Source organism: Leptopilina boulardi, unplaced genomic scaffold (genome assembly GCF_019393585.1).
Source record: "Leptopilina boulardi isolate dan_hultmark-lab unplaced genomic scaffold, ZJU_Lbou_2.1 LbouV2_150, whole genome shotgun sequence".
NCBI classification, from domain to species: Eukaryota; Metazoa; Arthropoda; class Insecta; order Hymenoptera; family Figitidae; genus Leptopilina; species Leptopilina boulardi.
Window position 1 is genome coordinate 177921 of NW_026137697.1, and position 16570 is coordinate 194490.

Genomic DNA, 16570 nt, shown 5'->3' on the forward strand with positions numbered 1-16570 from the left:
TTTTTTCCCCCCCAAAGTGCTAATAGGATACCAAAAAAAAAAAAGAAAAAAAAAAAAAGAAAAGAAAAAAATACTGAAACGATCATTGGCGCACAAGTAAAGTCACTTTATACCACCCTAAATACCCTTGTTGGCTCTTAGCAAAAATATATATACACACGCCTGTAATATAACGAGGACTCGCGACGACGACTTGGGGTATTTGATCGGCTCCAGGATAGAGCCTCCTATCTCTACGGGATCTCTTGGAATCGGTTTTTAATAAGGTTGATAAAGTCAACTGGGCGGAAAGATAGGTGGGGACGTAAAGAAGAGAGAAGACGGCGGCGAAGGAGGAAGAGGAGGAGGGGAAGGGTAGGAGGATGTCGAGTACCTGCCTCGAAAGCGGATGTACCGCGGAAATAATTCACGCGTTATCTACGCCATCTTCCCATGGAGTGCAGCATCTTCCTTGGATCTTTAGTAGTGCACCAGCTGCGGGTACACAATGTCACTGTATAACATATATACGAATTCACTATATAGATACGCGCCGGCGAAATCTCTTAACAAATTTTTTCCCTTGTTTTCACCAAGGATTATATTATTCACAAAAAAGTCCAATGTATAACTCATTTTTTTTTTTTTCATATTACATTTCCCTCAAAAACTGTTGGCATTTATTTTTTAAAAATAAAAATTGTTACTCAAAAAAAAATTCTATTTTTTCAAAATTGAAATAAAAATTCATTACAAATTTATTATTTAACTGATATTTAACCGAATTTTCATTTGACTGGAATTATTATTTAACTAAATTTTTAAGTTAAATGTAATTACACTGAATTGGCATTTAAATGAATTGATAACAGAATTTTTATTCACCCGAACTGTCATTTAGTTGGAATTATTATTTCACCAAATTGCTATTTAACCGAATTTTCATTAAGCTTGAATTATTATTTAACTAAATTTCTAGCTAAAATGTAACAACACTGAATAGATAAGAGAATTTTTATTTACCCGTATTGACATTACGAATTGCTATTTAGCCGAATTTTCATTAAGCTGGAATTATAACATAACCAAATTTCTAACTAAAATGCAATTACACGGAATTGGCAATTTAAAACGAATTGATAACAGAATTTTTATTCACTCGAATTGTCATTTAGTTGGATTATTATTTCACCAAATTCCTATTTAACCGAATTTTCATTAAGCTTGAATTATAACTTAAACAAATTTCTAACTAAAATGCAATTACACTGAATTGGCATTTAAATGAATTGATAACAGAATTTTTATTCACGCAAATTGTCATTTAGTTGGAATTATTATTTCACCGAATTGCTATTTAACCGAATTTTCATTAAGCTTGAATTATTATTTAACTAAATTTCTAGCTAAAATGTAACAACACTGAATAGATAAGAGAATTTTTATTTACCCGTATTGACATTACGAATTGCTATTTAGCCGAATTTTCATTAAGCTGGAATTATAACATAACCAAATTTCTAACTAAAATGCAATTACACGGAATTGGCAATTTAAAACGAATTGATAACAGAATTTTTATTCACTCGAATTGTCATTTAGTTGGATTATTATTTCACCAAATTCCTATTTAACCGAATTTTCATTAAGCTTGAATTATAACTTAAACAAATTTCTAACTAAAATGCAATTACACTGAATTGGCATTTAAATGAATTGATAACAGAATTTTTATTCACGCAAATTGTCATTTAGTTGGAATTATTATTTCACCGAATTGCTATTTAACCGAATTTCATTAAGCTTGAATTATTATTTAACTAAATTTCTAGCTAAAATGTAACAACACTGAATAGATAAGAGAATTTTTATTTGCCCGTATTGACATTACGAATTGCTATTTAGCCGAATTTTCATTAAGTTGGAATTAGAACTTAACCAAATTTCTAACTAAAATGCAATTACACTGAATTGGCATTTAAAACGAATTGACAACACAATTTTAATTCATTCGAATTGTCATTTAGTTGGATTATTATTTCACCGAATTGCTATTTAACCGAATTTTCATTAAGCTTGAATTATAACTTAACCAAATTTCTAACTAAACAGCAACTACACTAAATTGGAATTTAAACGGATTGATAACAGAATTTTTATTTGCCCAAATTATTATTTAATTGGATTATTATTTCACCAAATTACTATTTAACCGAATTTTCATTAGACTGGAATTATTATTTAACTAAATTTTCAAGTAAAATGCAATTACACTGAATTGGCATTTAAATGAATTGATAACAGAATTTTTATTCACCCGAACTGTCATTTAGTTGGAATTATTATTTCACCAAATTGCTATTTAACCGAATTTTCATTAAGCTTGAATTATAACTTAACCAAATTTCTAACTAAAATGCAATTACACTGAATTGGCATTTTAATAGAATGACAACAGAATTGTTATTCACTTGAATTGTCATTTAGTTGGATTATTGCTTCACCGAATTGCTATTTAACCGAATTTTCATTAAGCTGGAATTATAACTTAACCAAATTTCTAACTAAACTGCAACTACACTAAATTGGAAATTAAATGGATTGACAACAGAATTTTTATTTACCCAAATTATTATTTAATTGGATTATTATTTTACCGAATTGCTATTTAACCGAATTTTCTTTAGACTGGAATTATTATTTAACTGAATTTTCAAGTAAAATGCAATTAGATTTAATTGGCATTAAAACGAATTGATAACATAATTTTTATTCACCCGAATTGTCATTTAATTGGATTATTACTTCATCGAATTGCTATTTAACCGAACTATTAGTTAAGCAAATTTATTATTTAACCAAATTTTCATTTAATTAAATTTTTTCTATTTAAAAAAAATTACGAGAGAATTAAAATTTACATCAATTTTTTTTTAATAATATTAACTAATATTTACCAAAAAAGAAATTTATTTAGCCATATTGTCATTTAGCCAAAATTAATCGATTTTCCATTAGAACTTTAAGCAAATTTTCATTAAACTAAATTATTTGTTAACCAAATTTTCAATTTAATTTTCATTTCACTGAATTATTATTTAACTAAATTTTCATTAAATGAAACGTGACATTATACCGAATTGTCACCTTATGGAAATGACATTTAACCGAATTTTTATTTAACTAAATTATTATTTAACCAAATTTTCAATTAAATTTTTATTTCCCCTTTAATTATTATTTAACTAAATTTTAATTTAATTAAGCTGTCATTATAGCGAATTGTCACTTAATGGAACTGACATTTAACAGAATTTTTTTTTATTAAAATTGTCAATTAACCGTATAAAATCAAATAGAAATTCAATACTTTATGAAAATTTGAATAAAAAAAATTAATTAATTCGAGAACATCAAAATTTTAATCATAAATTAAATAAATATAAATATTTTATAAAAAAAAAATTTTCCAAAATGTTAATTTTATTTTATTCATTTCTTTTTTTTTTCTTTCTTTTTTGCTCCTTTGAGCTTTAAATTTCTGTCCTTGTTTGTAATTTTTAAACCGTCACATATAACTAAAATAATGGTCCCACTTGATTAAGGATCAAGATATGGGCGAGGGTACAATAAAATAAATTCAATAAATTCAAAATCTTGCATAAAATTTAATTGCCATCCTGTCTTTAGCATTGTACGCATTTTAAAACTCGTTCAAGTTCACATATACGGCGAGGGCAATCTGTGCGATCGCCTAAAGACACAAAGAATTGCCAAAGGGGGCAGGGGGGGGCGAGCGGGCGAAGAGAAGGGAAAGGGAATGGTTGCAAATTCTGGACACGCCATATTTGGAAGCGCAAAGTTCCGGTTCTTTCGAGCTAAGCGTTGAGCAACAAGAAACCATCAGGTCCCCAATTGTCTGATTGATTCCAATTAATTACTATAATTTGATTTGTTTCGCTTTCACGTTTCATGTCTCATGAAATTATTGGCGTATTTAGTTTTTATTTTTCTCTTTTTATTTTTTTTTTTTTGGGGAGGTTTTTATATTAATTTCATTGTAGAAATATTCATATTATAAATAATTTTGTTTTCGAACTATTAATTTTACCATTTTGTAATTTTCTCAATATAAAGAGAAATAATAATGAAGGAATTTCTTTGGAAATATGCGGAAATAATTTTGTACTCGAATATATATGTTTTGTTAAATTCAATTAAAGTGAGTGCAAAATTTTGTAATTTTTCGAGTATTTTCTGGGGAATGTGAAGTGAGGTGACAAAAAAAATGTACTCACCCGTTAGATGACTGCCAGTGAATTCGAAGTCGTCATCCTGGTCCCAATGTTTCAGACTTAAATTGGACAGTGATGTGGCGTTGGCGAATTCCAAGTTTGCAAAATGCCAATCTAATATTTGTCGGTCCTTGGAGGATAAATATACATCGCTGTAATAAATGAAAAAATATTTTTAATTCAATATTTTTTAATGAAACATATAATAATGACGATAAATTGGTATAAAAAAATTAAATGTTTTTTTGCAAAACGGCAAATTTTTTTTTTACAAATTTCTCTAATATATTCTAAGAAAATTTATTTAAATACTAACCTTGGAGGCGAAGCTTCTAATTCTTGTAATTTAGCCTCAATTTCTTTTTGTTGCTCTGCGAGCTGATCCCATTCCTTAAAAAAAAAAAAAAAAAAATCAGAAAAAAAATTTAAATAAATTAATCATTAAAATGATCAATTTATTACTTACTTTACAAACATTGTGTAAGTCACGTAATTTTGATCTTAGAACGAACTCCTGAGTAATATCTCTTGCTTGTTTACTGTCCAGCATTTCTTTATATTGTTTGTCTAATTCAACTAAACGTTCCTTAATAGCAATCATCTGAAAAAAGTTTTCGTCTAGTAAAATAATATTTCAATAAAAATAAAAGATCTTGAATTGACATAGGAAATTTTTTTTTTTTAAATGAACTTTTACAGGAAAATATATTAAATAAATAAAATATTTACCCTGTGTTGATTGGCTATGAGTCGTCCTTGCAGGGCGAGATATTGTCGAAGATGAGTAACTTGTCTTTGTTTAACGCCCTGCTCCTGTAATCGTATCACCCATTCGAGAGCTTGTCCCAAAGAAACTGGACGTGTTGGAGTTGTTTGTGTCGCACCTCCAGTATTATTAACATAATTAAAATCTAAATGATGTGAAAGATACGAAGTCGCTTCTAGTAATCGATTAAATTCTCTTTCGACCATTTCGTCTTTATCTTTTGGTACCTAAAAATGCAATTCAATTTAATGAAATTAAATTATAATATTTTATAATAATCTTCATTTTATTATTTCTAAAATTTTAGTATTTAATATTAATTTTCTAACTGAAAGTTTTCGAGTATATTTATTTTAGTTAATATTTATAGAATATTTAAATTTAAATTAATAAAATTATACTCACAGTTTGACCGTCACTTTCATACAGAGGGCATTTCTGTCTTATTTTATGCAATTCCATATTAATTTGCTTACTAAGAGTTGTTACAGGATTACCACCTAGGCCAGTAACAACCATTGCCCCTAAATCAGCAATATAGGAAGATTTTCTAAATGTTGCAATTCTTCCACCTACTCTGTCCTGTAAATTGTATAAAAATAATTAATTAAAATATCAATAACAATTTTTTTTTTACTTTTGAAAATAATTTTTAATACTTAAAATTTTTTTTTTTAAATTAAATAATTATTAATTTTAAAAGTTTACTTACTCTAGCTTCTAGAACAATAACTTCTAAACCAAATTGTTGCATTTGTTGAGCAGCAGCTAAACCTGCGATTCCTGCACCAATTACTATTACTTTGCCTAATTTTTTTGTTGGTATTGGCTGAAATATAAAAAAAGATTTTCTAAATTAAAAATACTCAATTCAATGTTTATAAATCGACTCATAAATTTTGTATACATTTTTTTTTTTTTTTTTATTTAATAATAATTACCTTAAGTCTTTTAAATACACCAAAATTAATGAATCCATGTCGTTCTAAGAAAGCATGAACTCGACGTGCAAGAATTGTGTCACTATTATAAGGAGCCTCAATTTGAGGCAAGGCATTTTCAAAAATGAGCTGTTGTTTTGCATTTTCTAACCATATTTGTAACTGTAAATTAATAGAAAATAATATTTAGAAATCATTTGAACAAAAAGAAAATATCAAATTTATTAATATACCATTAAAATTAAATAGAAAACTCACTAATCTATTTCTAATGTGTAAGAAAACTTTTTGAGTTTGTGGAGGTCCATTGGAAACATCAGGAAAGCAAGCTGCTTCAGTTGATGTTAATTTATCGAAGGGAAGACGACTTTGAAATGCAGCACCTTCGAGACCATTGAGCAATTCTTTTACTAGAAGAAAATTTTTTTTTTTTTTTTATTATTTATGTAAAAATTGGAAAATATACAATTTTATTTGTAATTTAAAAATAAATTTTTTATAATATTTACCATGTGGATCTTCATGATCACTGTCTTGTTCTTCCTCCTCCTTTGTTTCAATTTTTGCAGGAGCTGGTGGAGGAGCTGTTGCTACTGGTTCAGGATCCTTTTTAGTTTCTATTAAACCTTTCTTTTCTGGTGTTCCCAAACCAGTTTTTGATTTTTCAGAAGTATCGGAAGCATTTTCATCATCCAATTGATTATATTTTTCTTCCATTTCTCTATATTCAACCTAAACATATTTTAAAGACACAAATTATAATACACGATATTAATTTAGTAATTTCTGTATGTATTAATAAATTACTAAGGTAATTTATATCTATTTCAAAGTAAATTTTTAATAAATTACATATAACTTTATGCTATATTTTATATTTTTCTTTAAAATTTCATTGAAAATATACATTAATGACTTAAATTGAAATTTAATTTCAGTACATTTATAAATGTTAATAATGTACTTTAATAAAGGACTCATTTTTCAAAAGTGTAAAATAGAAACCAAAATTTTATTATGTTTTTTTTTTTAAAGTAAAAAAAAACACATGAACGAGGTCAAAACATAACCTCCTCAAATCGTAAACAACTCAAATGTGATACTTTGAATTTTACAAACTTTTAAATGCATGACCACATTAAATTAAATTAATAAGTAATAAAATTGCATTTATGCATGTTACAATAATAGAAATGAGATAATCATTGATAAATTGTTTAAATATATAAAAAATATTTAGTTACCTTTGCTCGTTTTCGGCGACTCATTTTGCCCCGTGTACTTTTCGAATACAGAACTTGACTACAAGTAAATCACAATCCCTATACAATTCTTTCTTTTTTCACTTTAATCTAAACCTTAGACGTTATGATTTATAAGTTTTATTAAATAAACTTTTTGTTTTTTTGATAGAAACTCAAAATTGACATGATATCCGACGATGGACACTAACACAATCTTGCAAGCAGTGCTGACAACATTAAATTTCGAAGCAAAAAAATATGAAAGTGCGCATGAGCAATTTTCCAGTGTTGCCAAACCATAACATTTAAAAATATAACTTAAAATCTAATTTACTAATTTGTTTTATATTATTAAAATTAAATTTATGATTAAAATAATGAATTAAATAATGAAAATTAATAAATAAAAGTATTTTTTAATATTTTATAAAGATTTGATAATTTCACGATAATTTGAATGAACAGGGTTCCATAACCGGGAAATTTAAATAATTAGACAAGTTTATGCTATTGAAAACGAATTAAATATTTAAATTAACTATTTATTAATAGCTTGTGGGAAACAAAAACACATTTTAAATTAAATATGTCTGAATATCTACAGAAATATTTAAAAAAAAATTATTGGTGAAAAATGATTTGAATAATTTTTAGTTGAACGTTTACAAGCCCATAGTCAACATTTATTTATGATAAATTAAGTACAAAAAATTGTATAGTAAAAAAAATTTTTTTTGCTGATAACAATTTGTTTTTTTATATAGTATTTTTAAGCAAATTATCAGTTTGTAAATAAATATAGAAATTGCATAATTTCACCTAATAACGAATTTTTTATTTTGTATGATAAGAATTTAATATAATAAAATTTAAATAAAATAATAATACAAGTAAAAGTAAATAATTTCTAAAGAAAGTAATAACATATAAATTATACATAGTTAAAATAGCTAGTAGAAATTAAAAAAAAAATTCAAACTAATCAATGTCAATGTTTTTTAAATATTCTAAATTTAATTTATAATTCCTATATTTTTTGAATTTTATTAAAATTTCTTTTTTCTCTCATTATTTCAGGTAGAGTTAAGAAAAAGCTTTAATTTTTAGTAACATATAAGAGCGTGGACTTTTCGTAATTCTTCAGAGCCAACATTTATCATAAATGATTCCGATGGACCAGGATGGGGAATATCAATTTCTGCGATCATTGTTTTCTTTTTCTCGTTCATAGCAGCCACCATTTCGCGACTTGGAAAAATGGCAAAATTCGATTCAGCGCATCCACCGAAAGTCCTTTTTACTAATTCATTACGAATTTCACTCTGAAAATAAAGAAAAATTATGTTAACTAACATTAATTTAACTTTTTTTTTATATTTTATATAAAGTTCAAACTTACAGATAATTGATCGGTTCTTTCTTTCAAATTTTTAAGGTCCATTTTTCTCTTAATCAATTGATAAGCGGGCATTGCTTTATCCAAAACTGGCGCATCACGTGTTATCAATTTATTGCGAGTTAAATCCGGAACTTTGGGGAACAATGCAACTTCATTTACTTCCTACAAATTAAAAAATTTTACAATTAACAATTTAACACTGATAAATGATAAGAAAATCAATTGATTAATCACAATACCTTGATGAGTTCTGATCGTTTCTTTCGTAATTCAATTAGTTTTGAATCCACGGTTCGCTTATCAATAACGTGTAACGTACTCAATGATTCTAATTTCTTGAACATATCGGCAGCAAGTAATTTACATTTTTCTTGTTGCTCATTATTCAAAGCTCCTTTCAGAGCATTAATTTGATTCAATAGAAGTTGATTATCCTGAGACACATCACCAGGTAAACTGACATCCAACGAGACACCTGTAATTCCCTCCGTTCCCGACAAAGTTGGCGTTGTTTTCTTTCCATAAGTTTTCAGTTTTTCCTTCAATTGACCCTTTTCCGTCTCTAAACTATCGATATCCGTTTGTAAATGGTCCATCGTTTCTTCAAACTCTTTTTCCTATAAAAAAAATTGTTTTAATTAATTTTGAAACTTATTCATTATTAATATTGTTATAACTATTTCTTTTAATTATAATAATTTAAATAGACGAGTTAATTTTAATTTACCTTTCGTTTGAGTTGATTTTGTGCTTCCTCGAGTTTTCTCTTCAATTTCTCGATATTTAATTCATTTTCATGTTGTTGTGTGGCAAGTCGCTTTTCTGCTAATTCTTTCCTTAGAGTCATCTCTGATATTTCTTCTTGTTTCTCACGTAAAGCAATTCTCGCCTCTCGTATATCACTATCTCTCGACTCAAGTTTTCTAGAATTAATTAATTCGAATAAAATAAAAATTAATTAAATAAATTTTTTATATTGAAATTAAAAATATTACCTGCTAAGTATTTTAGTTTCTTCAGCTTCTTTTTTAACAGTTTGTGCTCGAATCAAAATAGGATTTGTCGGCTCTCCACTAGCCGGTTGTTGTTGTTTTAATGTATTACCCGAAATGGCTAATTCATTTTCGCATTCAGCCATTTTTTGCGCTAAATTAGCAGCAACTTGTTGAATCACTGACAAACTTGCTTTGATGGAAGCCACAGGTCCTAAATCTTCCGTGTCATATATTTTTTCCGTCGAAGCTGCTGCCATTTCCTTTAATTTCGATGCAACCAAACCGGAATCTAGATCTAATACAAAAGAAATACTTTAATTTCCATAAAACTTTTTCTAATTTATTTTCATTTATTTGCCAAATGTAAAATTTCGAATTTTATATTCTACTTTACCTCCATTTGCAATGATAGCCTGAATAGCATTTTTCAATAAATCCTGTAACGATTTCATAATTTTAGTTCCATTTTGATAGCAATTTGTCAATTGCTCCATCCAATCTTTATCTAATTCCAAATTGGCTTCCGCTGGCGACGAACCAATTAAATGTTCTCGAGGTACTCTTCGTCTTGCAGATTTCAAATGTTGCTGAATAACTTCACAAGTTGTTTCCACATGTTGACACAATAATGCTGTAATGCAAAAAAATTAAGATTTACTATTTTCTATTTCTAAACAAAAAAAATTCAAAATAATAATTCTTTTTTTCTCTAAAAGTATATCGTTTAAATAACTTATTTACCAATATCACCGCCTTCGCCATCAATAAGTGTTTTGATAGCGGAAGCGTCAGTTGTTATTGCCTCACAACAACTGCCTAAAGTCCTTGTACCATTAATAACTAATTGGGCTTGATTGTCAAAACCTTTCTCTTCAAATAAAATGGAAAACATTGTTGAAAAATAACCACAACATTTTTCAACAGCATCCATTGGAAGATTTTCATCGAGTTGATCACGTTTCACCAATTCAATTAAATAATCAAGACATTTTTCTTGCGCTGCCATTTCTGGATAAGCGGCACCTGCCTTTAATAACATTTCCGATGTACAATTATTCAATGCCGACTCAAAACAACCAAGTGACGTTTGCAATGCATACATATGACTGCAAAGACGAGATCTAAAGGCAAATTGAGCAATCGAATGACCCTTCATCACGCCTTGTCTGAAATTTTCAATTCTTAAATTAAAAACAAAATTTCTCTATAATAGATTTCAAATAAAAATAATTAGTAAATAAATTAAATATTGTTTTAGAAATAAAAATTATTTTAAAATAAAAGTAAAATTAAAAGTAAATAATATCGAACCTGTCAAATTTCTCGACTTGGCTATATTTATCCCTCACTTGTGAAATCAAAATTTCCGTTTTCTTGGTCATTCTTGGAATGAGAAGAAGCGTCATTATTGCATCGTTATCACCGCCTCGAATCATAAACGCCGGTGGCATAAATGATAATAAATATTTTACATGACATCGTGCCTCTTCAGTTTCCAAGCGACGAAGTTCAAGATCAACAGCTTTTGTTTGTGCTCGAGTTTCAGCGAATGTTTTTTGGAAATCGAGAATATCGGCCAATTGTTGTTCTGTACCTGCAAAATTTAATTAATTTATTTTAACTTTGTTACAAAAAAAAGGAAACCTCCTTTACAGGATAATAAAATTATAATTTAATTTTAATATTTCGTAAGAAAACAATTTTTTTTTTTTTTTTTAATTTTGCGGAAAAAAATAACCTCGATTTCCTGATTTAGTTGATTCTGTGCTTTGCATTCGTTGTTGCAATTGTAGACATTGATCTTGCAATTGATGTGTCAAGTCTCGGAATTTTGCAATTGTCAATTCACGATCCGCGAGAGTTTCTAAAGCTGCGTCTTTATGCCTTTGAGCATCTCGCGCTGATCCCAAAGCAAGATCCAATTCCTCACGAAGTTCAAGTTCCAATTCTTTCGACGATTCTGCGAGTTGATCTGACATATCCTTTTGATAATAATAATAATAATAATAAAATATTCAATTTTAAAAATTAAATTTCAAAGTAAATGAATTGTATTTTTTTTTTTATTAAATTTCAAAAAAATTTACCTGTAGAGCTTCTAAATCCGAAACGGCTTCCTCTAGTTCAGCAACTTTTTCCTCCAAGGCCATTTTTCTTTCTCCAAGTAATTCAACCATTTCTTCAGCGCCCAAAGCTGCATCAACCTAAATTAAAAAGAAAAATTTTTTATTTTTTTTTTTCATTAAAAAAATATTAATTTTTAGTACCTGTTCTTGCAGGTCGGCAATTTGGTGCTCCATTTCTTCGACTCTTGACGATAATTTCTCCTTGGTACGACTTAATTCCATAATTTCCGATTTCTTTTGTTCCAAGTCTTTCAAAAGTTTTTGAAATTCATGTTTTTCATGCGCGGAGAAATCTCTCATTTTTACAAGAGTCTCACGTAATCTACTATTTTGTTGTTCCAATTGCCTAACTTCGAAACTCGAAGTTCCGGAAGCCGTTCCACCTCCCACCTGAGAAAAACAATTTTTTTAAAATAATTTTTATAGGAAACAAAATTTGTAATTTTATTTCTTTTTATTATCTCTTACTCTGTCCGACATTTCCGTGCGCAATATTTCTAAATCCAGTGTTTTTTCCTCCAATTTTTCTTTCAGTTGCTCCAATTCGATTTGTAGTGTTTCCGCTTTTTCCTCAGCCATTTCTTTATCAAGAGTTGCCATTTCGACAGTTTCTGCATAATCAGACATTTCTTCCTGGAATTGTTCTTTGGCTATGTGTGCATCTCGAGCCTCTTGTTTTGCTCGTTGAAGATCTCTTTGCAACATCGCCTTCGAAAAAAAAACAATAAGTTAAAAAAAAATTGTTAAATTATTTTACAAAATATTTTTAATTACTAGAAAAATTTAATATATTTATTATTTGACTCACTTGACTCTCCATAACTTTACTTTTAAATTCTATAAGTTGATCTAATTGTATTTTCACTTTCTCGAAATCTTTCATTCTTTCCTTATCTTGAATTCGTTTGACTCTCAGCAATTCAACTTTTTCCGTGAGATCACGTACCTAAAATAATATAACAGCTTTAAGTTTATATAAATACAGTTGATTTTAAAAATATAATTAGATACCAAACAAAATTTTCTGTTTTTTAATACAATTTTTTTTTAAATATAATTTAAATATATTATTTTAAAAATACTTTAAATACCTGTGATTTTAAATTTTCATTTTCTTGTGCAATTTGCATGTGCGTGAGTTTCTCTTCAATATTACTTGAAGCTGTTGTTGAACTCGCAATTGACTGACCAGGAACAAATTGTGGTTTTAAAGTCTCCACAAATCCCGTCTACATTGAAAAACAAGTAAATAAATTATTTAACAAAAAAAAAAATCGAATTGCATGTTACGTCAACAAACTAGTGGTTAAAATGTGTTTTTTGGTAAAGATTAGATCTACTGCTAACTAGTACCGCAAATCTGTAATCCAGGTTACTTTTTTATTTTTAATGAAAAAACCATATTTCATTGTGTACAATTCACAGGGCTATATATCAGAAAAAAAAATTGATAAACAATGATTAATAATAAAAATCAATTAATTAATAATTAGACAATTTATAATAATATGAAAATTAAAAAATAAATAAATATTAATTTTTGAACTTTACTGCGGAAATGATTACAATTTTTAAAAATTTTATTCAAATATATGTTGAATTTTATTTTCTCTTAAAATTTGTTTCAATCCTGCTAAACAAAAAGAGAAAACATTCTATGTATTGCATTAAAAGAAACATACATCTGATAATATTGCATAATAACAGCAGTGTTCCATGTTGTATGTACACCTAGTAGCTGAAGAGTAGTTTTTTTTGAAGTTATAAAAAAAAAATTTAGTCATGGCAGCAGACACCAAAAAGCTAATTTAATGAGAAAAAGAATAAATGACTATTAGTTCTAGTAAATAGAATTAAAAACGCGCGATAAACCCAATACGATGAATTAAATCACAATTATATATTATTGATGACACAAGGCGTGAGAATAAATAAAGTGAAGATTGTAACCAAAGAGAAATTCAGTTTTATTATTAAAACTGTATTTTTTTTTCTCTCTCTACGCATCGCACATATAAATTAATCAAAGAAGCTGAGTGATTATAATGAAGATGGTGAATGAAAGAGATAAGCTGAATCAGTTAACCATTTTTGTTTTTTTTTTCCAAGCGGATAATTAATTTTTACTAATTACTATTTATGAATTATGAAGTTAAAAATAACCATATGAGGGATAAAGAACTAGTCAATATCATTAGAGAGATGATGTATTAATATTAAAGAAAAAACTGAAACAGTAGGTACTTAATTAATGAGTATTAATTACATTGTCATCTTGGCCCTTTGGCTTTTTGCCGGAAGGCGAACTCGTGCTAGGGGACTTCTGAAACACGTACGTGCATTCCCATAAATGAATCCCATTGAAATCAATTTAAATTGACAAATATCAATACGATGTAAATTCCACTTCAAAACCAATAATTATAAACATGAATTTCTTTCAAAAAAAAAAAAAAAAATTAACGTCATAAACATTCTTTTTACGGGGTTTTAATTTAATTTTAAAATATTCACAAGTGTCTATACCTTAATTAATTATTAATTAAAATAAAATAATTCAACTTTAATCTATTATTTTTTATTAGAAGAAAAGAAGAAATAAGATTTAATCGAAATTTAATTATTTTAGTGAGAAAATAATACCTCGACAAATGAAGCTCTTTTGGTGGTGGTTGGTGCAGGAATAAGTGATTCGCCAATATCTTTTCGTTCATGTGTGGAAATACTAAGATTCTCAGTACTTGGAGCACTCAATTGTGTTCTACTACCAGCCAATGAAAGTCGTGAACTGCAAAAATAAAAAAATACCAAGATATAATTCAATGTATCATAAAAAAGAAAAAAAAAACTCAATTATACAATCAAATACCAATTTTTCTAGCGTCTTCCTTTCAACAAGCTTGACATATTTTTTTTTCAAATATATATTATATAAATGCATGGTACACTCTCGAACAAAATTCATCAAAACCATTATTATTTTTTTTTTTTTTTTACAAACTTTGAGCGTCTTGAATATTTCAAAAGTAGCCGGAGAAAAATTTCAAGAACCATGCACAAAAATTGTGCGTAAGCGTGTGTTTTTTATTTATTTATTTTTTTTTAAATTTTATTTCTTAAAGACAAATGCCGACATAAAGCTTTTCTACACAATTTTTCATATTTGTGATTATCAATTAGAAAATAATTGAACATTGCAAAAGTACAGTGAACTGGAAAATTCCAGAACATTATTCACACAATTTTTTAAATAATTATTTCATGCATAAAGAAAAACAAATGTGTATATATATTTTTAAATGTGATTCCTTTGATAATGTCTTATATTTTTTTTTGTATTATACATTAAAGCAGAATATCGACTCTGAAAATTAAGTAATTAAACGAAAAATTCCTATTAAAAATGCAAAAAAAATTTTCTTTATTATACAAAAAATAAAAAGATTGTTTTTTTCATAGAGTCGATAATCCTTGTAACATCAAAAACTCATTTTGATGTTGTGATATACAGATAAATACAGATAAAAAGCTCGCGTTGTTGAAAATACAGAAAGCACAGGAGGCTTTTTATAAACGTCTACCTTGAAAATTTGTTTTTCATTCTTACCCAGAAAGTTTGTCAGTTTGCTGACGAATAACTTGCGCTGGTGATGTTTTTCTTCTAACACTATTAAAAGCAGCGTATGGATATTAATATTTTATTAATTGAGCCTCCATTTTTTTGTGCATTTTTTTTCGAATATTATAAAATAGCAAATTATGAACTCTAATTTATATTAAAAAAAAAAACAGAAAAAATTAACATTAATATGAAAAAAACTTACGTCGTCGGTTCGTTCCTTCTTCGAATGCTGATGCTAGCATGAAAATATTGAATATATGTATCTAATACTTAAAAAAAAAAAAATTTATTGTCCCGAAACTTCTTCCTTGTGATTTAAACTTTTAAACTACGTTTTTAAATTAAATTTTTATTTTTTTAAATTTTATTACCTGTTAAGTCGACTTCTGGCTCTCGCTGCTCCACTATCATCTGGAGTAGTCGCAATACTTCCTGCAGAAGAAGGACTAACAGGATCAGCTCTATTTCCAGATTCGTCTATTAAAATAATTTGTGCCTGTCGCACAAACATTCCATGATTTTCCGCACACTGTTAAATAAAACATTTATTTATTATTGAAAAAGAAATAAATTCAATTCAGCGAAATATAACCTAAAAAAAAAACCATTTATAATCGACATAATTAAATATTATACAAGCTAACAATTAAATATAAACCCTAAAGAATGTACAATTGAAAGAGAAAGATATAACAAATTAACATTTATAATAAATATTATAAAAATACTGTAAAATTAATAATTTATATAAAAATTAAATCCCTATGAAACTTAACCTTAAAATGTAAACACCCTATAATTAACAACAGGTAATAGATATTGTTAATTATTCAAATGAAAAATAGTTGAACGCATTGGAAAATAATGGAAAACAATTAAATTTACCTTAAAATAAACCTGTCCTTTAATTGTTCCATTGTTTTTACCCTTTGCTTCATCAAGTATTACTCCAATCCATTTTCCAGAAGCAAACGAAGGATGACCTATATATGCAATTACTCCCTGACAATCTTTGCCAGCAATTTCAACTCTCTGGCCTACCTTATATGACATTTTTAAATATATATTCCTATTTTTTTATTAACTAAATATGAAAATTTACAAAATTTTAATCAAAGTTGACGTTTTGTCAGTCGATGATTTTGACAGCTGGTTAGTATCAGTTTTCTCCACTATGCGGCGCTTTTACGTATTAAAAAAATC

The 16570-nt window shown here is 27.3% G+C and overlaps 2 protein-coding genes across 5 annotated transcripts in view; both read right to left on the bottom strand.

The window, feature by feature from the left end:
* The window catches only part of LOC127276611 (lysine-specific histone demethylase 1A), a 169747-nt gene extending 162302 nt beyond the window's left edge, over window positions 1-7445 (bottom strand). The window contains exons 1-10 of the mRNA XM_051297168.1: window positions 7226-7445; window positions 6491-6713; window positions 6240-6391; window positions 5982-6143; window positions 5753-5869; window positions 5446-5622; window positions 5004-5267; window positions 4741-4875; window positions 4591-4664; window positions 4278-4426 (exon numbers count right to left, since the gene is read on the bottom strand). Of these exons, the coding sequence (XP_051153125.1) occupies window positions 4278-4426; window positions 4591-4664; window positions 4741-4875; window positions 5004-5267; window positions 5446-5622; window positions 5753-5869; window positions 5982-6143; window positions 6240-6391; window positions 6491-6713; window positions 7226-7249 (1477 nt within the window). The 5' untranslated portion in view covers window positions 7250-7445. The remainder of the gene's footprint in view (window positions 1-4277; window positions 4427-4590; window positions 4665-4740; window positions 4876-5003; window positions 5268-5445; window positions 5623-5752; window positions 5870-5981; window positions 6144-6239; window positions 6392-6490; window positions 6714-7225) is intronic.
* A 593-nt stretch (window positions 7446-8038) lies between these two features.
* On the bottom strand, window positions 8039-16481 carry LOC127276612 (dynactin subunit 1). 4 transcript variants are annotated; one of them, XM_051297169.1, is made up of 20 exons: window positions 16253-16481; window positions 15739-15896; window positions 15570-15602; window positions 15353-15412; window positions 14389-14533; window positions 14012-14068; window positions 12837-12974; window positions 12554-12691; window positions 12214-12453; window positions 11887-12135; window positions 11707-11823; window positions 11358-11601; window positions 10931-11213; window positions 10361-10785; window positions 10014-10250; window positions 9620-9914; window positions 9352-9547; window positions 8864-9241; window positions 8625-8786; window positions 8039-8547 (listed from the first exon to the last, which is right to left on the bottom strand). In XM_051297169.1, exons 1-20 carry the CDS (start codon window positions 16418-16420, stop codon window positions 8329-8331), a joined length of 3942 nt encoding a protein of 1313 aa, XP_051153126.1. In that variant the 5' UTR covers window positions 16421-16481; the 3' UTR covers window positions 8039-8328. The 4 variants fall into 4 exon arrangements, with proteins under 4 accessions (XP_051153126.1, XP_051153128.1, XP_051153127.1 ...); XM_051297171.1 differs by lacking the exon at window positions 15353-15412; XM_051297170.1 differs by lacking the exon at window positions 14012-14068.
* Window positions 16482-16570: the final 89 nt, after the last annotated feature.

Excerpts from the sequence above, each read along its gene's own strand:
- LOC127276612 (XM_051297169.1), bottom strand. The coding sequence starts at position 16,420 with ATGTCATATAAGGTAGGCCAGAGAGTTGAAATTGCTGGCAAAGATTGT. Across the intron at positions 14,534-15,352 it reads CAAACTGACAAACTTTCTGG|TTCACGACTTTCATTGGCTG; the intron begins GTAAGAATGAAA and ends TTATTTTTGCAG. Across the intron at positions 11,214-11,357 it reads AACTAAATCAGGAAATCGAG|GTACAGAACAACAATTGGCC; the intron begins GTTATTTTTTTC and ends TAAATTTTGCAG.